A 24,612-nucleotide genomic window follows, 5' to 3' on the forward strand; every position below is an offset into this window, starting at 1 on the left:
GCCTTACAAGTGGCATTAGTGTTATAATGCTGAAGACACTCCAGTTGGTCACATTTGTATAGTTTCAGAAAAAAAACAGAGCAAGAAGGAGATGGACATAAAAAACATAGGAGAGCTGAAGAAAATGTTTTACAGTTAGAATCATTAAGACCTCAATCTGTTCCTCATATCAACAGCACTGAGAAGCCACTCAGTGGCATGGAAACACCAGCTTCAGAAAGGTTTTTAATCTAGCAGAAGAGCGTAAAAGCACTGGTTGGAACCCAAAGCCAAACTAATTACAGTAAAAAGACATATTTATACCAGTGAGGGTGATTAACCACTGGAACAAGCACAAACAGAAGGATGGGTTTTCCATTTCTTGTTTTGTTCACATCAAGGCAGGATAACTTTCTGATTAAATCTATCTTCCAAAATTCAAGTTATACTCCGAAAGAATGTACTTACTGAGCTTAATAGTGACATAAGTGAACAGTCTAGTACCCATCCTTCTAAAGTTTAACAAATGAAGCTCTGTTCCTAAAAAAGAGATTGATTCTAAAGGATTGGATAAAACTAGATATATACAAATACACAGAAAAGGGAAATAAATAATCCATCAGAGTAGCTATGAGGAACAACAGCTCTCCTCTTCTGTGTATTTATAGGCTTCATTTTAAAGGAAAAATTTCAGCAACTCAAAAATCAGAAATACAGAGGGATGTGCCTCTAATTTTTGCTAGTTACCTGTCTCAGCTTGGTGCTTTGTGTTAGACAAGCAGATGTTGGCAGCCTAAGTCTGATTGTATAACAGGTACGAAGCTCCACATTCAGAATCGGAGTGGGAGCGCCAAACTGAGAAACTACAATCCTGCAAATCTCAATTAATCCCTGCATGACTCTGAAGACAAGTCTGACCTGTAGCTAGCTTGATGGAAAGGATCGAGGATGGCTTCAAATCTCTACTTCTAGGACTGTCTGCTTAAATTAAGTTAAATGGTCAGTGGGTGAAAACCAGAAACAGAGCTGGGAACAGATACCAGAATTCAGAAATCCCTGCTGCCAAGGGAGCATATGAATTACCCTAAACAAATGTTTTTCTTCTCCCTGTAAGTGGGATTGAGAATTTCACCTTTCACCCAATGTTAACTGAGGAGTCAGGCAAAACTCTTTTCCATTGCCTCAGTTCCCTAAAGATTAGCTGCAGGCTGACTACGCTCAGTACTGAGGATGTACTAGATGCCATATTGAGATATCTCCTTCCAATTCCCTGGGTTTGAACTCTCAAATCTAATCATAACATTCTGAATTCCACTTTGGAAGAAAGACACTTAAAAGTTAAGCTAATCAGGCATTGCATTTGGCTCAAAATATCTATTTGTCCTAGATCTCTGTTTATGCCTCTTCACCCATTAATTTGTCCATAAAAAAACTAGAATTGTAAAGTATTAGTAATGTGCCATCTTGCAAAAGCTTGTCATTTTTTAAATGGTATTGAAAACACAAGACGCAAGGTGGACGCAGTTCACAGCAGATCTACTGAACACTGTTAAGTGGAATTACAGCAAGAAGGATGTCACATATTAATAATTGCTGCTCACTGACAAGAAAATTCTACCCTATCACACGTGGATAGAAGAGCAGAAAGAAAGAGACGGAATGTAGGTGGAAGGCTTTGATCTACTTAAATTCTCTAAATGCCAGACTGAGCAAAGTATGAAGGGCAAGTGACTAGAAGGAAGGGGAATGATGAAAGATTCTTTATTTCATTTTTAAATGGAAAAATATTTTAAACCTTTCGTGAAAACCAACAGTGAAAATGCATGTACTGTTGCTGCATTGTCACACTAAGTCATGTGATAAAATCTATGGTATTTTTTGTCATAGTTCTGTAAAACACATAGAAATAACTGAAGTTTCCAAATATATTATCCAAGATGTTTATATAACACGTGAATTTTCCAGATTAGATTTTACATTAAAAAACAACCCCAAAACAAACAAAAAACAAAACCCTGAAGAAACGCAAGAGTCTTCCCTTTAGAATTTACTAGAAATAGTCTAGAAGAGTTTCTCTTCATCTTACTGTCAAACCATGTTTAGCTTTTATTAGGCATATAAAAAAACATATCAGACTGTGATGAAAATGCTAACAGAGCAGCCTATCTTTTAGATATTGCTAGGCTTTAGCAGCTCTCCAGTCACCAATATCTTTCTAGTGTAGGCTGCTCCATGTTTTTAAACATTAACATTCTAGACAACAAAGAAAACATAGACAGAAAACAAAACATAGAAAACAAAAAAACAAAAACATAGAAAGAAATTTCTAGATGATCTAGTCCATCCCCTTTCTTAAGGCATAACCAAACATCTGTATCTCATTCTGGACTGAAATTTACATAATTCATTACATTTTAGAGACCACAACTGTGAGAGCTCCATGACTTGCCCAATTTATGTTGTTACGTAGTTATCATTATCAGGAAGTTTTGCACACAGTATTATGTGAATCTTCTCAAGCACAGCCTAATACTACCATTTCTTCTTTCATCCACATATTATTTTATTTAACAAATTTGAAGGCTGTTGCTGTGTTTCCCTTTCAAAGTCTGATCACAGAAAATGCAAAGTCCTGGCCAGGATCAGATGCACAGTAGTAAACTGAGGAACCATGATCAACTAATCACTAAAACAGCATAGTGTTAGGAGCAGGCAATCCAAGGAGACAGGTTAGACCACTGTCCCCCGCGTGAAATCCCCCAATAAGCCAAGGAAAGGAGAACTCAATCCCCAGAACACCATGCAAAACCAAGGGCTTTGCTGACTACAGGGGTATAGGGCTTAATATGTTTCAGTTCCCTACCTCTACCACAGTTGTCTTGGCAGCTTTACACATAGGTAGGTTGAAATTTCTTGCAGTTTTCCTGCAAAAGAAAATAAAATGAATACATATTAAAAGCTGTAATAGTACAAGAAAAGACTTTTCAGACATAAACTACTGCAAGTATCTCTGTAATACAAACATCATAAATCTTTTTTCCCAAATAGCTAGAGGACTAATAAAAAATAGGGGGGAGAAAAAAGAGTTACGGAATTGTGTAAGATGCATATGAAATCAAATAACGTTTTGCTACATGAGAAAATATTTATTACAGCTCTTTTGACTTTTAATCAGCACATTGTTTAATTGAAATTGGGTATGCTACTGATACCTTCATTTATTAGATCCAAGAGCAGCAGCAAGCTGGGCTTTGTACAATGTAACTTCCCATTATTTCACTGTACAGAGAATGAAATTAATCTCCACAGGGAGGCCAGCACAGGGCCTAACAACCTCTCAGGTCCCACATATGCCTTCATAATTCAGACTAGGACTGGGGATAGCACTTTGCACAGTAGGAAATTTAATCCAATTCTCTTGATTAAAAAAGCTGTGCCAGTTTTGGCACTCACTGCAAGACTCTGGCATTCATCATAGGTATTCTCACACAGTATTACTGCGACAAGGAAAAAGGACCTCTATGGAATAGAAGTAACACATGACACTTATAACTGTGCTGGGATCTGCACCGAGATCCTAGTAGGCACAAGAAAAATCAAGTGATCTGTGTCAGGCCCTCTCAGCATTTTTCAGAAAGTGAAAAACTGTGTGGCACAATCTTTAAGAAAAAAATATGTATCTTTCAGTGAGGTTCCACTGACAGCTTCTCAGCATTTTTGTCTTTTAAAAAGTAGAATTCTTGAAAATTTTTCATCAAAATCCATGAAACTAGGGTTTAAAACAAGTCAAAAACCTCCTTTCCATCCATTCCCTTTCCACAGAAGCATTTTTTTTCTTACCTCCCTTAATTTCCAATGCCTTTTCACCCTCTTGTGCAATGACCAGAACTAGTGTCATAGCCATGCTGAACTGTGGGGTGCTGCTGCCACCTCGTGGGTGTGGGAGAGGCAGGATAGTGAATGGCCAAATCCTGAGACTACCAGGCAGTTTTAACAGGATTTCTAGTGCAGAGACCTACACAACCAAACTCAAAGACACGTATCTTGGGGAAATCCTGTTTTATTGACAATGTTAGCAGCTGTGAAGCCTCTAACAGAGTCTACAGAAGGGATAATATATTTTGTCTGTGGCTGTCCTCTGTAGCTGTGTAAACACAAAAGGATGGAAGAAGAGAAAACCATCAAACAAACAAACAAACAAAAACCCCCACCTTTAATTTATATTCTTCTCTTAGCATATGAATACAATACTAGCTAGTAGTGATTTAGGGAAAACTACCCTAAACTAGGCAGATTAGAAAATGAGAAGAAATATAGAGTTACAAAAGCTGCATTAAAATAGCAGAGGAATAGATACAGAGGGAGAAGGCAGATGTGGAAATAAAGAATTCAGTATTTCATCCTAAATGACTACTTTTCTGAGCCAAAGACTTTCTCAAGATCACAATGTCTGGTCTGCCAGCAAAAGAAACTGATATAAAATTATTTTTACATATGGAAAAGAGTTACAAGAAAATATTTCTATGTCAAACTAAGAAGAGATAATGGGCTTGATTCTGACCCTATTTATAAAAGCTAATACAATTTAGAATGTTTTCGGGTTAGTAAAATTGTTTCAGAAGCAGCAGTCTTTTTACTAGACCAAAGGTCTTATTTCTAAAGAACACATCATCCAGAAGAAGAAATACAGAAACACTATACTTATTTTCCAATACAGAATAATGGTGAGGTTTTGGGGGTATGAAATCCAGAAACTAGCTAGCCAAGTTTGTCTTTTTATTTTAAGATAGCTTTCTGGACATCTAGACTCAGCAATGTCTACAAAGTCCATTGTTCCCACAATGGATTCCTAAGCTGACCCAAAGACATGACAACAGCTTTTCTCCCAAAGGGAAAAGATAGCAAAGTTGTTCAAAGCACACTACAAAGACAACAAACTACACCCACTGCATACCTAATGGTGCAGAGATGAAGTGACACCTCAGATATGAGCTGAATTTACGTATTGCAGAACCACTTAAATCATGAAGAGATGATCTGACATGACTGTGACAGCAGAGGCCCTGACTCGGGTTATCCCTTCAACATCTTTTTTCCTTTGTCAAGAGCGTACTTCCTGCCGCACCAAACCAGACCTTCGCTTGTAAAGTGGAAGTATGTCAGGCTAGAACAACTCCAAAGTAGAATGCTACCACATGAAAAGGGAGGAGAACCAAAGGAGGTATTATAGAATATCCACAAAAGCAGTTGCACTCCCTGCTGTGGTTTCTACTGAGCAAAGCTCCAAGGGAGCTTAAGACCTGGAGACACTCTGTTCTGCTAAATAGAACTAGTACCAGTATCAGACTAATGAAGTGAAATGCCCATATACACATCCTCTCAGCTAGCACAGGAACTAGGTGAGATTATTTCATTATGTTTGACAGGGTCTTGGATTATTTGCCTTGGTAGGGGTGCACTGTACCTAAGAATTATTATCTGCTGTGCTAGACACAGGTCTTGTTAGACAAAAGCTGTGGTGCAGAATAGTCCGTTCAGCATAAAGATATCTAGAAGGAAAGTGGCCACAGCATTTTGTGTGCAACAGAAGAGGCAGAAGACACACAGTATCATATAGAAAACCTTGTTTAAACAATTGCTTTCTAAAGGAGCTAGTGCCATTCTGGATCCCCAGGAAAACAGTATAGCTTCATGTACAAGCACAGACAAAAAAACTCACGCTGGCTTGTGCTCCAAATAAGTCTACCTAAAGTATATCCTTTAGATTTAATAAAGCTTCTACCACGAGCGTGATTAACAGTTTAGCAGATACTTACTCCATCCCTATTGGCCCCATAGATACCAGAGTCAAGGGAAATACTATAATTAGTACCACATTGCTGTGAAAGCAGTGGCAGATGTGAGCAAACAGAGCCTATGTCTATGTAGGCATAACTCAGCAGAAGTCACATAATTAAAAAAGTATGGAAGGGTCCCATTGGTAGTGAATACATACTCAGTACGTAGCACGATGTCAAAAATACATTTTCCTTTTCATCCTGTAGATCACAGAAATATTGCTGTTATATTCTAATCTATTACAATTTCCTCCTCTCTTGTCTCCCACAGGCTATGGAGATGAGCCTGTGTTTCTCTGTTCTACACCATCGGGTAATCTGCATCTCATCCCAAACCAGAATGGGTCACTGCTTATTGTGAGCAAATTCTGTTAAGCTAGCAATACTCTATATGGAATAAAACACTAGATGATGATGTTTCCATCTTTGATTGGTTACACTTGAAAGAAAGAGTCAAGATTTTTAGGTCTCCACTCCAGATGGAAGTAGTATCTGGTATCAACTGTATTGTGTGAATGTGGGAGACACTTGAAGACTTCTGAAAGGAACAGGAGGGAGAGAAAAAGGCATAAAGAGAGACAAGCAGGGCAGAAAGGAAGGGCAGGAAGGGAGAATGCAACCAGTCTGTTTCTATGGAGGGTGAAAATATTTTTCAGAGGTAAGTAAGCATAGATACATACAGGGTAAAAGCACAGACAGTAGAGGCTCAAGGTCAAAGAAAGATAAACCCAAGGGGGAAGACTGTTTCCAGTATTCCATGTCGCACAGACTGAGGAAAGCAGTTTAGCAGCAATCGAATTCATGTGCATACACACAAGAAAGTTCAGTTTTCAATCAGGAAACCATCTTGTCTTGCCAGGGGGCAAGACAGGATGTCAAGATTTAGGTAAACTAAAAAAATATTTCTCAATTTTCAAGGTAGTTTAGTATTATTATGATAAGAGATACAGATTAAAATTTATGTTAATACATGTGTATATATACCTATATACACCGGGAAAACATTACTTTATTGGTATTATTTTCTCTGCATATTCTTCAGCTGCTTTTTCAACTCCTTGTTTTAATACATACAAAGACAGAACACATCATTCAGCATCTTCCTGTAGTAAACTGAAACCAACTACCATAACACTTACCTTTTCATCTGATAGCCATAAAACAAACAAACAAATAAAAACCAGGCATTAAACATAAGCAAACCTCTCCTGCTTCAGTTCAGGACAAACCAGAGCACAAATAAATGATGTTATCACTAGTGCAATGTCCAAACTTTTCCTACGAAAGATGTTTAAATTCATATCATGCCTCTCCCTACACCAATGAGACCAAATCAACTTTAAACACACTCTTCTGGGGACAGAATCAAGTTTTCCCATCACTGACTGGCCGAGAGACTGACTCAGCTCCCTTTTCTTCTGACACACATGAACCTGCACGTCTTGGGTCAGCCTTCAATTGCACAAGGCAAAGGACCCAAACTAACATGAAAATTGAAATGAACAGTGTCACTACATTTCTTCACAGTTATCATAATGACTTTGGTCTGCAATGTCTCATTTTTAACTAGTAATGTTTTATTTCACAGCTACATTTGAATTCTCAAAAGTCATTAGAAAAAGCAATTGTATTTTTGTTTTTATAGCAGTTATAATTTGACAGTAGGGAAAGGCAATATGAAAGAAAGTGAAATCAGCAGAACATTATATTGCCATCACACAGGAGACAGAATTTTCTTTCTATTTCATTATCTAAACCATTAAAGAACCTTTTTCTAGTGATAAACAAGTCACACCTGAAAATAATGTTTCCTGCACGATCAGCCTTCCATGCCTTCACAAGAGCAAAATCCCCTGTAATCGACTGCTCCAGAATAAAGTGACGGCCAGCAAACTCTCTCACCTACGAGAAAAGTACACTATTAAGGACACCATTTCTTCAAACACATCTCCCATGTAATATTTATTTTATGGGGTTAATTTTACAGACTATTATATTTTGACTTCTTTTTGTACTACATAAAGTTTTATCTGAAAAGTTGTAGCTCAACTGTATAATAACAGAGAAGCACAGAAAGACTGTAAACCCCAGTTTTATCATAGTGTCTCTTTTTAGTGAAACAGAACAAGAATCGGATGCATATGCCTGCTGCTCCATCTGCTGGAATTAGATATGCTTTTTCCTGCACATCTACGAGCTAACCAAAACTGAAGTGCTAAAGCAGAACTGTTGAAAAATTCATAACCACTGCCCACCACCAGAAACGCCAAATCTAAAATGAAGTGAATTTGAAACAAAGCACTCATGCCACATAATCTGACAGGGTGAATTCCAATTGGTTTTCTCTGCATTTATGGTCAATATTTGTAATTATATTGTGCCTGAAGCCAGAATATGTAACTGACAAACAGCTAGTATTTTAATCCTATATAGAAACATAAAACAGCATTTCTCTTAACAATGTGTAAGGTTAGAATATACACAAATATTTATTGAGAGCTATTTAAAATTCCTGAGAGGGGGAAGAAGTATGACAAAAGTGTATCAGAAGTCGATTTTTCAGTCCTGTAAAAGGAGGTCTGAACTTCTACAGAATGACACTTGCATTCAAAATGGATTTGGAGAATGCACTTGATCAAATCATGCTAGTCTTATTATTATTATTAGCCCTCCAAAATACCGAGGAGAGACTCTTCCACAAATGTTAAAAGTAGAAGAATAATATTATCAAAATTATAAACTATTTAATAAACAAAAGACTTCTTCAAATGGTAAAACATCATAATGACATATATGGTAAAAAAATTAAGGGGAAAATAAAGACTAAGTTAATGATTAGATACTGAAAATAGTCATGCACAAAATACACTAAAACCATGAGGGCTGGAAATCACCTTTACCTGAGAGGTATTCTTGAGGTAGAATTTAATGTCATTTGCAGCCTAATTGGAACAGACAGCATTAGCCCCATCCATTTTTTCAAGTACAGTTATGGCACTGAGAAATCTCTTTTCTTCACGAATTCTATGTTCAATTGCAATACGAGGCCCTTGTTTCTCACTTGGAAGTCAGACTCTTTTTATTTCTTTGCAATTTCAAATACTCAGACTAAATTGCATTTCAGCTGTTGGCAAATGCGCTCCCTGGAAGTTTGTGTCAACTGAGCTCTTCCCTGCTTAACAGGAAAGTGTCCCATCTCCTCTAATGCTATATCTTCATGAAGAGCTGCAGGGCTGCTCACTTCACACCACAGTATTTATGGAGCACGTGCCTCACTAATAGGAGGTTGTTCTCAACCCATACCATACACTGCAGTGGCCTGGTACAAGATTTTGTTTGAATACACAGCAAGACAGGTAAGAGAACTCCCAAGAGACGAGTAACTCAGCAAGGCAGGTTTTCACTTGGACCAGTTCTTGATGCTAAGTTACCCTAAGGATGCAAAAATTTTTCTAACACATCACAGAGGACAGATGTAAGCAGTGGGAGGAAAACTGATGTGTCTGGTACCAGAGACACCCTGTTAATCCAATATACAAAGGTTAAACTTGGCCAGGAGTTGCTTAAACTATTGTTTATCTTGGAAATATGTACTGAATTCAGTTTTCAAAGCAGAAAGCTTCTTAATAACAAATTAATGTCTTACCTCTCTTGGCTGGCTGGCAATGGCAATGGTGCCATCTTTGTTGTACTTAATAGGAGCACCTCCTTCCTGCACCAGTGTCCCATAGCCAGTACTGGTGTAAAATGCTGGGATTCCTGCTCCTCCCGCTCTAATACGTTCAGCGAGTGTACCCTATGGGAAAATATTTAAGAAGCAGTCATTTGAGAACAACAACTTTGATGAACAGCTTGCATGAACTTACTTTTACATGCTATCATTTGGAGCTTTTACTTCTGAATTCAGTAGACCATCACACCTATTTCTTTCTCCCATTTTAGCTCTCCTTTGTGGGACTGGTACTGGATGTGGCAGGAAATGCTTCACACACCTCCATAAACTGCTCAAGAGCACACTATCACACAACACCCTGTCAATTCCCAAGCCCCAGCATGTCGCTATGCCTCCTTCTCCTTCAGCTTGTTTCCCAATCCATTACTCTGAGAAGAGTACAGAGTTCTTCTTCTCTTTCCTACCTAGCTACATATGCCAGAAGGTTTTTCTTTTGTACCAGTCCTAGGTATTTATGTTTCATACTCCAACATCTTAGGAAAAACCTCATACCTTACTCCAAGTTGAAATAGCCAGGCATAGCAGATTGAGAAAGTAATGAGTCCAGTGATCTGGGTTGCCTGTGCTAATACCAAGAAGCTGACAGAACAGCATTTCTACTCTGGCCACCCCATCTGCACTTGGCTCTGTGTCCAGCTGTACCATGGATATTAACAGCTCAAGTCCTCAACGGCCTTCATTACAGAGTTATGGCCAAAGACATCTCTGCCTGCTTTTCATTAGTGTTCTTTCCCAAATATTTTTGATATTTTTCTGGATTCAAAGCAAGACAAGACTGTCACAGTCAATTATCTAGCTTGACGGCAGGTTGCATTTTTCCCAGTTATCCTGCACAATGACTTCTGGTAGGTTTACAAAATGTTGGCAAGATGCAGATCTGATCCATACAATGATACAAAGTCCCGTGTTCAAAGCAGTCTTAGCATTTAAAGATCTCACCATCATCTCTCCCTCACTGTGTAACAAGGACAAAACAGTCCCTCATTTTGCCTAAAGTCACACCAAACTCGAAGAGCATTTTCAAAAGGCTATTTTATCTTAACATAAATATTTCAAATCCCCGCATCTCCTAGCAAGTCATTAATTCACCTTACTGTTTACCACTGTACACTGTAGACCCAGTATTTTCATGCTGGACCTACACAGCTTGCCTGTGCAGTCCACAAAGTAAATCACATGTTTAGGGAGTTCAGGGTCTTCTAGATGAATGCACTGAACATTAAGTAGGAAGAAAGAGAAAACAATTTGTGAGATGTGCAACTTTTGAAACATAAGAAGTGAAAAGTGCCTGGTTATTTCTATGTCAGCTGACTGGGTGTAAAAGGAGCTTTTCCACCCATCTCAGTAATTCTAAGATACATTCCCAAGAGATGGAGCCCAAGACTCTTATCTCCACAAAAACTTAAAAATGCTGCTTTTCCCAGGGACTTAATAGCTGTCCAAAGCCCAAGGGTTATGTGTCACCTTTGGAAATGCCACTAACATGCTGTAGGCTTTAAAATTAGAGTATTAATTTCACAAAACTAGATTTCAATAGAATGTGACTGATACTCATGATTTTAGAATCTCATTGCATTCAGGCTATTTACATAGCTTGACAGTGCTAAAATAATTAAAACTATGGTGCTATAAAGTAAAGTTGTAAATATTGGCTCATAATACTATGCAGACACCAATTTAGTTACGATTTAATGAACAAGCCAAAACAGTTGTCTCACAATGAAACAAAATCTCTTATTTGACTTCCACCCAGTAGATGGCAGACACCACACATGCAACATCCCCAAAAGCAGAACATGAGTTGCCACCAACACCGGAACTTGAAAACTCCCTGACTTCTTTCTCCTTGTATGGGCCACAGTAGTGAGCACACTTTGTGTGTTTCTCTACAATCTGGGAGGAACTACCAAAAATCAAATATTGTACAATAAAATATGTATATGTACATATGTACATATACATATGCTTGAAACGAACGTAACAAGCCATAAAAGGAATACACACGATATAACCAGATAGTTTTTAGCAGACCAGTTGCAGCCTACAGCCCATGATCCTAAGATGGCAAGTGCCATCTGTCTTTACTGCACGTCTGCACACAGGCAATACACTTGGATCACAAAATAATTTTATAAGAGCACTTAAGTATTGTTCCACTCAGTATTTTAGATTAAAATAAATCACTAGTCTCCTAGAGACACTCCTTACCTGAGGTATAAGCTCAACTTCAAGCTCACCACATAAAAACTGGCGTTCAAATTCAGCATTCTCTCCAACATACGATGACACCATGCGTTTTATCTGCTTAGTCTGAAGCAGAAGACCAAGTCCAAAATTGTCGACACTGTGTAGAAAGACCCAGACAATACTCATCATTTAACAGAGTTTTGTTGTATTCAAAGCACTTGACAAACTTTAATGACCTAAAAAGACAAAACAAAGTTATCTCCCCCCACTTTAGACATAAGGAATTGGAGATAAAAATAAAATTCCAGCTTTTAGGGGGGAAACATTAGAGTTACAATTAACATTTAGGACTCTAGTGCTCCAATCTCATCTCTTCCAAGGCACTGAATACATCCAAAACTTCTTTTAAAATACATTCTACATGTAACAGCTATAAATACCAGCTTAACAAGTGGTGTTATTTTACATATCTTATCCTTTAAAAAGCATTACTAATTTCTACAAAGTTACACATGTCGCAACCTGGCTTTGAGTGAATAAAAACTTATTTTTTTGTTTAAACTCTCACTCCCCAGGAAAAAGACAAATGATTGCTTAGCAGCTCAAGGAGAAAGGCACATTCACATTTATAGTGCTAGTTTGTATATAAGGTAAGAGAATAGTTGTATTTAAATCTTATTACAGTAAATAATGCAATTTCTTATTGAGAAATTGCCTACTCCAGCAAAAGATATTACACTGCAGTTAGGATTTTCTTGTGTGTGTCGTAATATTGGCTTAAACTGAATGCCAAAGATAACATACAAGATTTTTCTTGTGTCAGTGCTTCTAAATTCTGATATCCTAAAGATATTACTCTCTATTAGTTTTTAGCATCTTTTTGATGTTTGTCACCCTATTTTGTGCACTGATGGGGCAAGAACCTATTTCAAGAGTTCATGTGACAAAGAGGCTCTGTAAAAAATACTATTTCAATGAACACGAAGTTAAAATATAAAAATGGAAATAACCAAAGATGATATTACAAAGGTATGTTTCTTTCCTATTTCCAACACATTATGCAGCAGGTTGGCAGAATGGTACACATGCGCAAAGCTCCTCTACATTTATGTTGGTCTCTGCAACACATTAGTAGAGAACTCAGACCTTCCGCTCCCACTACGGGAAAGATGCCATGATCCAGAAGCACCTCACAAAAAGTGATGTATATCTGCCACTAGTTGTCTCAAGTCAGTATGACTTGATTATCCACAGAATGGCTTGAGATTTTGGGATAATATTGAAAAATATTAAAGGAATGCTTTAAGAAACCAAACCTAGTATGCAGTACACTGTAACTAACATGCACATGTGCTTACAATATACGCAACCTATTGAAAACATCACTCCTGACGAAGAGCTCCAAAAATATTGTCTGTATTTTCTAATTCCATTAACTGCTTTAATGAAATACATCCCTTTCATACACAAATCTTACCCTTTTGGTGTTCTTGCACCACCATGTCTACAATATTGCTTTCTTCTCTAGGAACTGTCAGAAATGAACTGCCTTTCCACTGCTGACCAGACAGAGAAAGTAATGCATTAGACAGCTTTCCTTCTATTCTCCCTGGTTATACCTTACCCAAATTATGGGTAAGTATATTCCCCAACCCTGGCTTTATAAGCTGTGGTGATGTGGAAAACGAAGACTGTAAAGGAGACATGTGTAAGTAGTGTAATACAAATCTATATTCCTTATACAAAAAATAGTATCTTATCAAAAAAGCAGAAAAAACAAAAAATCAAGGTACGATGCTGAGTGAGCCAAGAGGTCCACTTAATGTACGTTAGTACTCCACCACTTCAGGATCCACATCAGACATCCCAGCTGCAACCTCATGGCATCCTTTCCAAAGGCCAGATTCAAAAAGTTTACTATTACACAATATTCATTTTCAAATATAAAAGTGGTATCAATTAATCCACTTTTACAGTAGCAGCACTACCCTCTTGCTCACCAGTGCTGACATCCCACAGCACATGCTGCAGTGCTGCATGTGAAGGGAGCAGGACCAGCAGCAGATCTTCGCCTCCCACCACAATATCCACAACAGCTGCAAGGACGGACATGCAGTCAGAAAGACTTCTCAACTGCATCCATAATGAGGACCATTTTAAGGCTAGGACTATTTTAAGAAGATAGCCCACTTCTATGCATAATCAGGCTTTTTGGAAACTAAATGAGGGGAAGTGAAACAAGCTTCACCCTTCTGGTTCTCTGAATTTATTTTATGTTCTCTAGAGGTAAAGAACTTGGCTTATTACAAAAGCTGGTTCCATTCTCCAACTCTGACCTATTAAAAAAAATAGCAATCTAATTCTGATGCAACGTTAAAAGCGTTACAGTGCCAAAGCCTTGCAAATAAAATGTATGCTGCCAGGAAACAACCCAGATTTCTAACTCCCCACAGGAAAAAAATCCAGTAGTTTGAAACTAAAAGAGCTGCGAATAGAGTAGAAGGAGGAGTCTCGTGGACAATGAAAGGGATTTAAAAAAAAAAATTATTAAAAACACAAATTCCAGAATTTCCTGTATACGAAATTCACTCAAAGGAAGACAACCCCTCTCACAAGAAAACCATTAAACCCTGACCTCTCATTATAAAAGGTAGCAAGCAAACATAACAGACCAACCAATATCTGATGGTAATTTAATGGGTTTGTATAACTAGAGTACTGTGTAGCAAAAGTACAGAAGTTAAACAAAACTGTACAGCACTTTGTAGTGCAAGAACAGGCAGGGGCAGCTTGAACTGCTTACAAACCAGAGTTTGCTACTTCCGTGCATCAATCAGGTGGTTAATGCTGCTCTTACCATTGCAAAACTTGCAAGCTATCAAACAGAAACAGGCAGACATGAGATTTCTGCAGGCAGACATCTGAGCGTGCCTTCACATGCGATAGTGATGGCAACCAAGAGCCAACAGCAGATTTGTAATGGTTACAAAGTTCCCTACATAAATTAGAAAGTTGCACAAAAGTTGTTCTCTGTCACACTCATCCCAAGTTGTTCTTTACTTCTTAAACTCTTTCTCCTCACCTCAAAAGTATCCATTTTATTCAGAAATTAAATTGCAGTAAGGATCAGTCACTGAGTACACACATCATTCAACCTTATTCCCCTAGCACAATGAGAAATTTTACCTTCAGAAAGTCATGTACCAAGAGGCTCTGCCTGCATGATAACACAAAATTACTTCAATTCCCGAGTGCATTTCATCTTCAGAGAAGCATCACAAAATCCAATTGCTGTTACTCATATCTTTATTTTAGATGTAAATTTCTTAAAAGAAATATAGCGCTATCCATCCTTTTCAAGGATGCAATCTGCATTCAGTTTTCCAGCTAAAATAACCTTTTTGCTTTCCATGCATAACAATTTTCCTTTCATCTCCCTCCAAAAACTCATTTTGAGCAAGTCAGCCTATTCTACATTTCCCATGTTTTTTTCATATATTGAATGTCCTAAGAAAACAACATTTCACACAGCAGTGAAAATATTGTTCTCACTCCTATTGTCCTTACCCTTTGCTCTTTACTTGATATCACTATCCCAGAATAAAAATAAAAAACCATTTCTGATTTAGGGAAATTTCTTTCAATATAACAGTTTTTATGGTGATTCTTAGTTACTTGTTCTGCTTTTCCATATTTTGCTGCTTTCTTTGTTGTTTTGAGCACAAAAGTTTCTTTGAACTTTTCAGCCTAATTTATGCTGAAAATATTACCCCTAAAATACCTGCCTTGCAGGCAATGCCCTTCCTATCAAATAGTAACCATAGAAAGAAAAAAAGATCCTTTACTATGGAAAGAATACATCCTCTAGATCTATTTTAAAATCTATATTTCATCCTTTAAAAAATTAGACAAAGGTGAGTGCAATAAAAATGTGTTGCCCTAGGTAGGAAGGAAAAAGGCATGGTGGAAGTTGATACAGCTGTACACGTGCTGTTGGAAAAGGGATAGTACACATTAGTGCTAGACAGAAAACATGTTCCTTTGCCCTCAAAATTAAGATCTCTAGACATTTTCCCATTCCATACTAGGATGAAATCTGAACCAACAGAATACATAAAACACGAATAGGAAAAGAGATATAACCTGGTACTCAAGAACATATATTCCTTGGAATCCCACCAAGACCACAAGTCACTGGCTATGAAAGATTAACATATTTGAATTTTGGAGAATTAAACATGTTGGACAAAGAGGAGCCAACATGATGCCCTACCTGACCTTTCTCTTCTCATAATTTGGGGATTGGAAGGATGGAAGAGTAACTCTGTGACCCCCAAAGACCATGAATTGAAAAAGAAAAGGATACAGTAAGAAACCTGTGGCAAGGCTCCACCTCAGGCAGAAACTAGCATTTCCTGCAACTTACTGTTGCTGCGAAAAAGCCTATTTATGGTTGGTCCTACTCCTGGAGAACACTTTATGTAAAAACAGCAGTCTGCTTCTGGAGATATATGAGCAGTCTCTCTAAGCATTTGGCAAGTCTGAGTGTTGCACAATCATGCATGAAACTTGATAAGAAATGGACCTGTTCCAGAGCTAGAAATTTTCCTGGCAAGAGGCTACGAGTGGGACGAGGAAACAATTTCCTTCACCATTCTTCACTCAGGAGGCTTCATCCTCTCTGTTTTACTTTGTAACATCAGCTTTTCAGTCTTCAAAAGGATCTGCTCCAAGTTACATGCAATTACATCTCCCAACAGGTCCATACTTCCTAGAGAAGTCCAGGTATGCTCCCCAACTTAAGTATCAATCACTACCTGTTTGGCATCTCTTAGTAAGAGAGCATTAAGCTTTCAGGCTTACAGGGGTGCCTGACTATAGCATGAAACTTCACCAACATTGAAGAAGGTACGGAGATAAAGATGCCATCTGAGTTCTTAGTGAGGCACATCCATAGGTCATCAAAAATAATCATAAAGTATAATCCTGGCAACACCATAAAGTGATCCTTTGTAGCCATCGTGAAGAAAACGAGTAGATGCCTACTAGATAGTGTTTGCCACTAACAAAAGTGCAAGCACGCCAAGGGTAAAATAAATGTGGACAATCACCCATAAAACAGTTCTTGATGGCTCATCTTTCCCAGTCTTCTAGCTAGCTCTTAACAGTGACACTACGTTCCACAATAATCCCCAATGTGTTACACTGGAAGATTACTAAGGAGTCAGCTCACAGGAAACTATTCCCCTCCCTTTTCTGTCCTTCACTTCCATTAGGGTACATAGACAGAGGCATAATGTTTATTTGACCTATTGATTCTTGAGACACTGGCTTCCGCCACCTTTTTTCTTTCCTTTTTCCTATGATATTTTCCCATCTGTCCTATTGGAAACTGCTTAATGGAAAGCACAAAAGAGAGGCAGAAGTTCTCTAAGAGACGGTGACTGAGAAAAGAGGAGGAAGAGAGAAGTATGGGTGCTGCCATGCACTCGGGCAGTCCTGGTTGGGAGAAGGAAGAGGTAGGACAAAAAACAGGGCAGTGGGTCACTGCTCCCAGAAACCACAGAAACAGTCTCAACACTTTTTCAGCCCATGGCAAAGGACAAAAGAAACAGCGCACTGAATCTGTCATCGCTCAGCAGCCTGGGACAACTTCCACTCTACAGGGGAGAAAGAAGAAAGAAAATAATGGAGGCCACAGTTGCCGGGAATCATGGAGCCCTACCTGCTAGTTGGTGTGATCGAGCCTTAAACTCCCTCTGCTCCTTGTCTGCAGTGCCTGCACTGCACTCTTCTTCCCCTGCTACAAAAGCCTTCTCAGAGGAACTCTGTCCTCTCTGCTCTGATAACTTCATCTCAGCTCCTGCCTCACAGCAAAATAGCAGTTTTCTTCCTCCACCATCCTTCCCTAAAAACAATGTTCCACTCCTGTAAGGATGACAGGTGCAGGTATATAGGCCAAGTCTATCAAAAAGGTGCAAAGGCAAATAATTTTTGAAGAGGACATGTACTGTACATTGCATGGTTACATCAGCAGCAAGGTGTCCTCTTTCCACATTCCTTTCTGCTATGAAATGGCATACTGTGTTTTTTTTACAACAAATACAATAACTCTAGTTAGAACTTCTAAAATTTACCATATTTTTCCTTCACAGTGAAGTTACAGGGTATAGACTTAATCTGGCAAATATTTGAATTTCATTAAGAATGCATCATATTCCAAAAGTCTCCTGGCTGAAAACTAGGTTTAACTTTTATTGTCACTTTTCTAAAACCAAGTAGACGCAGTTCATCAACCATGCTGAGTTCTATATCTATTTTGTATTCATTTGTAATCACAACCAGAAAGTCATCTGCACAGCTGACTTCTCAATAGTTTCAAGTAGTGCAGAGTTCAGTACAATTCATCCTGCCAAAATCTTAAATAACGTCCACAATGAAATTAGCAAGATCACCTGGTCAGATTTTCAGGGATTGCAGTCACACAGTGTCATCAGTTCAACAGCTGCAATAAATCACCTGATTAGGTTCTTTACAAAGAATGGAGATTATTAAAAAAATAAATTGCCTCAAATAATCAACTCAACACTGAAAATATCTTATATACTTTGCCTCATTAGCTCTCTGAACCAACAGATTGTCAAATTCATGCCATTAAAACCACCTGACACCTTATACTGTGTGAAAAAGCTTATCAACTTTCTGTGAATTTGGAATGCAACTTCTATCTGACGGTATTTTTAAATATCTTTTAATAAACATAAGTAATATAAATATGTATAAGTACACATAACATATATATAAAAGTAATAATAAGCATGGAAGTAAGCCATAGGAGTCATATATGCAAGAACAAACAGGGAGTCTGTGACAAAGATGGTAGACACATTTTGTTTGTAACAGAAACATACAATTCAAAGCAATGACTGAAAAATGAGATAAACTTAAACTTTAACACACATAACATTTATTAATCCTGCCTTAAATTCAAGATATTTAAGAATATAAGAATACTTTTTGTGCTTTAGAATATGAGGTGCACTAATTTTACCATTGCACTTGTGCCATAGAGCAGTGCTAATCTCAAGATTTGACACCTGCAAATAGCCCATTAGGAAAACAAGGGTATTATGTTGAACCAAACTAAATAAGTGAGCTCAGGCATCATGACCAACAGTTCGAATACTTATTGCAAAGTCATTTTCTCTTTACTAACACATTACATTGTAACATAAAAAGAACCTCTTCAAAAAGAGCACAGAAACCAAAGGTTCAAAAAGCTGATAATGTCTTTTAAGTAGACAGTCTGAACCTGTGATAATCTGACAGCATGCTCCCTATCTCCTTTTAGACGATCAGACAGGTGATTAGTAATTAAGGTATTAACTGTGACTTCTCTATTTTTACCATAAGTGAAATCCTACTGTTCAACCCTATTGCATTCAAAAAGAATGCATACCTAAGTCTCAAAAGCAGACAAAGCCCAGAGGGAAGTAGTTCATTTGATACAAGTCAGATGACGTGTGCAAGTAGTACAAGTAACAGACTGTATTTTCACCAAATACGAATTCAGCCTATTGAGGTGGTAGAGACAGAATAAAAGTGTTGATCTCAGAATGTGATTAAAGGAAAATTACTTACCCATTTCATTGAGCAAAATAATTGAAATTAATAATTTGGTACCAATTTCTTGAAATTTCATTTTAAATATTTGGCTATGTTGACAAGAACATAGCTTTTGTTGCAACACAGATCCTGAAACGAGATCTCACACTCCGCATTAGGGAAGTCTTAGCATAAGCTGACCTGAAACACCTGAGTCCACTGTAGCTTGAAATCAGTATGCAACAAGACAAGACAAAGTCACAAGAAGATGAAAAAAAAATCATGTGCAAGAATGTACTGTATACTAATCACAACTATGCTGGGAATTTACTAAATCAAAGTTTAAAATAAGGACTTTTGTGCTCAAAACAACAAAGAAAGCCAAATTTACAAAATAACACAGAAAAAAAAATGGATTTTAGTAGCTTACTGAGTCAGAAACCTCTAAACTTAAATGGCTTATAATAACACAGGGTAAAGGAAATATTTAAAATATGAACAATACAGGCAAAACAAGTTATAAGGGAAGGTGTGAGAGGTTGCTTTTTAGAAGTACACCCACCCATCGTGGTATCTTTCACTATCTCCCTGGTTCACAAGCTTCAGTTTCCCCTGCAGCAAGTTGTGTAAATACCAGAGATACTGGATATTTGTACTGCTTCCCTTTCAAACACTTTGCCTTGCTTGGTTTGGCAAAAGAGTAACTACTCTTAAAGGTGCCATTTCATTAGCCAGCAGACAGTGTACGCACTAGCATAATGCACAGCAACAGACACTAAGTTTAGCAGTATGATGTTTCTAATGAGGGTACCTAAAAGCACCTCATAAACTACTGTACAATCGGTCCTTGGCAAGCCTTTCAAAGGCCAAAACAAGGACTTTAGCTGCCAGCAACTACATGATTTGAACATGGATTTGCAGAAGTAATTTCCTCCTGCAAATACACTGCAGCACAAAACAGCAGTGTGTGAACTTGTGAATATCCTACTCCTTTAAAGTTGTTTCCAGACACTGCCAAGCATTTCTAGGCTTTGCTGAACCTTCTTTCCAGCTAACAGGGAGCTGGTAAGAGCACTTTGGGACTTCCTACTTACTGCTTTCACCTAGATGTAAGTGAAGCACTGTTGCTGCTATTTTAGTTATAAGCAGATAGCTCTGTAACACATTTTGTGGTTCACGCATATTGAAAGACATGTGACTTAATCCATGTAGCTGCACCATTCTCCAGAATAGGCCGTCTGTCTACATACTTGGCTCCTTCCCTGCTCCAATTACAAGCCGCCAGCTAAGCTCACTGCAGGATGAGAAAACCTAACCACAACCAATTACCTCCTGTTTGCTGGAAGAGCTGGAGAAGAGAAAGCAGCTGCAGTCAGGAAGATGAAATGCAGCAGGGCATCAACTGCAGCACAACCAAAGGCGCCAAAGCAAAACACACTGAACCGGAGGCATCTTGGAAAGTGGCAAATTACTCATCCCCTGACCTCTCAAGATTACAGGAACAATGCACCTTTTGAATACTTTGCTGCAGGTTATACAATTGCTGTACTACTTCAGTTTTAAAGTCCATTAACATTGAAATACTTGATAATATCACTATACTTTTGGCATGGTATTAGATGTTTAAATGGTATCAATGGCTGTGATGAGGATTCTGACTTTATTAATTATGACATCTGTGACCTGATCTGGTTCCCAAACCCTGAAGATCTACAGCAGGCTGAGTTCCATATGATAGTAATACAATAAATAAAAACAATAGATAAGACTGTATTTTATTACTAATTTAATTTCAAAATAAATTATACTTTTCACCATGAGAGCAAAACCAGGATTTTTACAAACTAGACTTTATGAAAAACCTAGATTCCCTCTGGCATTTTCAAAGCACCACGCTGTTCTGTGAGGAGCTTCCCAAACTTCCATGAATGTTCCTGGAAAACTAGTTTCAAGAAAAAAGGAATTAAGTTTTGCTTTCCCACCAGCAACCAAATGTTTTACAGATTTTACTCCAGCCTCAAAGTCCAAAGAATTTCCAGGAAAGTTAGCATTATTTCAAGCAAAATTAATTCTAATAAAATGTCACCTTCTCCATTCTGTCCCACAATGCTTCTCTTTTCATTTTTCCTCACCTCCCTCCCAGAAGCATCTGTGCAATGTCTCTATCTACATCATGTGCCATCATCCAGAAATAAGAGTACAAGAGAATGATCCCTAAGTGATTGATCTTTCCATGAAAGACGATCTTGTTCTTTCTCTCTCCTTGTTACCATCCAGCAGAAATTGTTTCCCACATAAGTCTGAGTTTGACTGTGAATGTGTCAAATACAAATACAAATCATATCTGTTTTCCAACGAATGTGCAATGGCAAGCATGAAGCACTGAAAAAAATTAAGATCAACATATTGTGAACTTCAGCCTCAGAAGCCTGGACTATATATAGAGAGGAAATAAATCTGTGGGTTTTTGAATGGTGTTCTGGTTTTAACTTGAGTTAACTGCATTCGGGCTAAAATCAAAACAGATTGATATACAAATCTATGGACAAAGTATATTGGAGGTGTAATGATGCAACTGAAAACAGCACAAGCATTACCAGATAAATCCCACCTAATTCACTTCTTTGGCAAGGCTGCACGAATTGAGGGAACAGGGTTTTATACCTATTTTCATTTCGTATGAAGAACAAAGTTCTTTATGCCCAAACAACCTTTCTGGTTCACATAAACTTGTCTCTCTTTTATTCTAATGTAGGTACAGAAGAAAACAGTTCCCTGGTTTGTTCAGGTTTTTTTCCCCTAAAGCTCTTGTTCTGCAATTGGATAAAGGCTGAGCTTCTACAGAACAGATGGCAGACTTTACAACTCAAGGAAAGGGCTCATAATTGCAAGTGTTAATTAAGTTCCATGAAAACAATAAAATATTCTCATTATTATTTCATCACAAATGCAGCGTTCAAAAGAAAAAAAGGTTCACAGAAATACAATAACACAGATATTACCACTTGCTGAAAGTATGCAACATTATAAAAACAAACAAACAAACAAAAAAGAATGCTTACAAACTATCTTCCTTACCAACTGGGGTGTGTAACCTCAGTACATCTAGCTGTGAGAAGACTTTTTTCACAAGTGAATAGAGTTTAGGATGAGCTCTCTAATCAAAGAAAATTTGCTAAAGAAAGTACAATGCCACCAGCAGACATCAGTCCTCCAATATTCTTTAAATCTACAGTGAACCAAATTACACTGGAATTATTATGTTGCTGAAGGTGACATTTAATAGAATAAGTCACTGAACCAAGGTTAGGGCTATCTGCAGATGCTAGTCATCCAACAACACTGCAAAGAACAGAATATCATTCTTATTGACCAGGCTGATTTCAAATACAAGTCATTATATTCTGCATATCAATATTTTTATTTAGTTACATTTCTGTTTATCAATGCACTGCAACAGAAGTGGCTGTAGTTATTTCTCTATACGAAGATCATTAGGTATTGTAGAGTCTACTACAATGAACAGTTTGTGTAAAAATTAGCACAAATTAGAAGCTGAGAAATCATATGTAAAATAATTATTCTTACTATCAACCCCATATGAAATTCTTAATGGGCAAATATAAATAAAAAAAATCAAAAATTCCACGACCCATTGAAGAGGCTCTCCATTCTTTCATCATAAATATTCTCCACAGTTGTTGAATTGTTCAGGGGTTTTTTTAAGTAACAGAATTACAAAAAGAATGTCAGAAAGCATCAACTGTAGGTTAAAAAAAATCCCTATATAGAACTTCACACACATACAAAAAATCACTGATATTACATTTAAAGCATCTAAGTCAGAATTTTCAGTTACAGACAACCAGTTGTACGTATATAAGTATACATAACTGTCATGTTTTAAACCAGTGACAACTGCTTCCGGACAAAGCCAAGTATACACATAGTATTGTACTTTCTGGGCTCATTCCAAAAATAATACTTTCAAGCAAAGCTGTATGGTTAATATGAAAATTCTTATGATGAAAAGTAAGACTTTTTCATACATATCAGCCTTTTCACATGAACAGAATATTTAGTCTGTACTTACTGAATGACAGACATATGAATACATACCCTGCATTGTTACTGACTGCTGTTAATCCCTTTACTCCAGTCTTCAGCAAACCCCCAATGAGGTTTTCAGGAATCCCACACAATCCAAAACCTACATAAAACAAGAAAATTCAATATGTAACAAGTGTTTGAAAGAACACTGTTTAATCCAAGTCTGAGAATGTGCACTGTTTAATTAAAAATCTTTTCTGCGCAGAAGAAGCTCCTTAGTTGACTAAATAAACCAACACTTCTGGAAAGAGTTGCATGCTAGTACTAGAATCTCCCAGTCACTAGATGCTTCCCAGTTTGGATGAAAGACATTTAACCACCAGAGATATGCTCACACGCAAAAGGCCTTTGCAGAAGGACTCCAGGACCCTGGCTCTCCTGATGTGTATCCTAATCACTGTACTCATTATTCCTCCTTCTCTGTCTACCAACTAATCTTCACTCCTTTGCTGCACATAATAAAGTCAAACAGAAGAAGCAAGGAGTTCTCGCACACAGCTCAGCCTATAATCAGGTGATAAAAATCTGGGAATCGTAACACTCTCTGGAAAATGCGTAACTGGAGTACAGTAACCTGGATCTCCACCCAGGCTGAGGCGCCTCACACTCCTACCCATTATGCAACAACCCAGTATGCCTAAAATGAAATACCATGATATATTTGAGGCATCTAAGTCTTAGGCCAGGCTCTAACACTACAACACTCCTGAGGGATGTGGGACAGGCAAATAGAAAAGTCAGGACCCTGGATTCTAGGAAAGCCAACTCCCACTTCTTCAAGGAGTTACTGAACAGGATCCCCTGGGAAACTGCCCTCAGGAACAAGGGAGCAGAATAGAGCTGGCAGATTTTGAAGGACACTTTCCATTGAGTGCAAGAGCTCTCAATCACCAGGTGTAAGAAATCAGAACAGAAAGGCAAGAGGCCGGCATGGCTGAGTCAAGACTTGCTGGTCAAACTAAAGGGCAAGAAGGAAAGGCACAGGCAGTGGAAGAAGGGACAGGTGTCCTGGGAAGAGCACAGGGACATGCTCAGTTGTGCAGTGATGGACTCAGGAAGGCCAAGGCGCAGCTGGAGCTGAACTTGCCAAGGGACATGAAGACTAACAAAAAGGGCATGTACAGGTGTGCTAACGAGAAAAGGAAGGTCAAAGAAAGTGTA

At 37.9% G+C, this 24,612-nt stretch overlaps 1 protein-coding gene across 1 annotated transcript in view; it reads right to left on the reverse strand.

Annotated features, from left to right (window-relative positions):
* The window catches only part of OXCT1 (3-oxoacid CoA-transferase 1), an 85,996-nt gene that overhangs the window by 55,644 nt on the left and 5,740 nt on the right, over window positions 1-24,612 (reverse strand). Inside the window, exons 3-7 of the mRNA XM_065656337.1 lie at window positions 23,461-23,551; window positions 11,758-11,893; window positions 9,463-9,612; window positions 7,612-7,718; window positions 2,843-2,903 (exon numbers count right to left, since the gene is read on the reverse strand). Coding sequence (XP_065512409.1) covers window positions 2,843-2,903; window positions 7,612-7,718; window positions 9,463-9,612; window positions 11,758-11,893; window positions 23,461-23,551 — 545 coding nt within the window. The remainder of the gene's footprint in view (window positions 1-2,842; window positions 2,904-7,611; window positions 7,719-9,462; window positions 9,613-11,757; window positions 11,894-23,460; window positions 23,552-24,612) is intronic.

The sequence above is a fragment of the Caloenas nicobarica genome, chromosome Z (assembly GCF_036013445.1).
Source record: "Caloenas nicobarica isolate bCalNic1 chromosome Z, bCalNic1.hap1, whole genome shotgun sequence".
NCBI classification, from domain to species: Eukaryota; Metazoa; Chordata; class Aves; order Columbiformes; family Columbidae; genus Caloenas; species Caloenas nicobarica.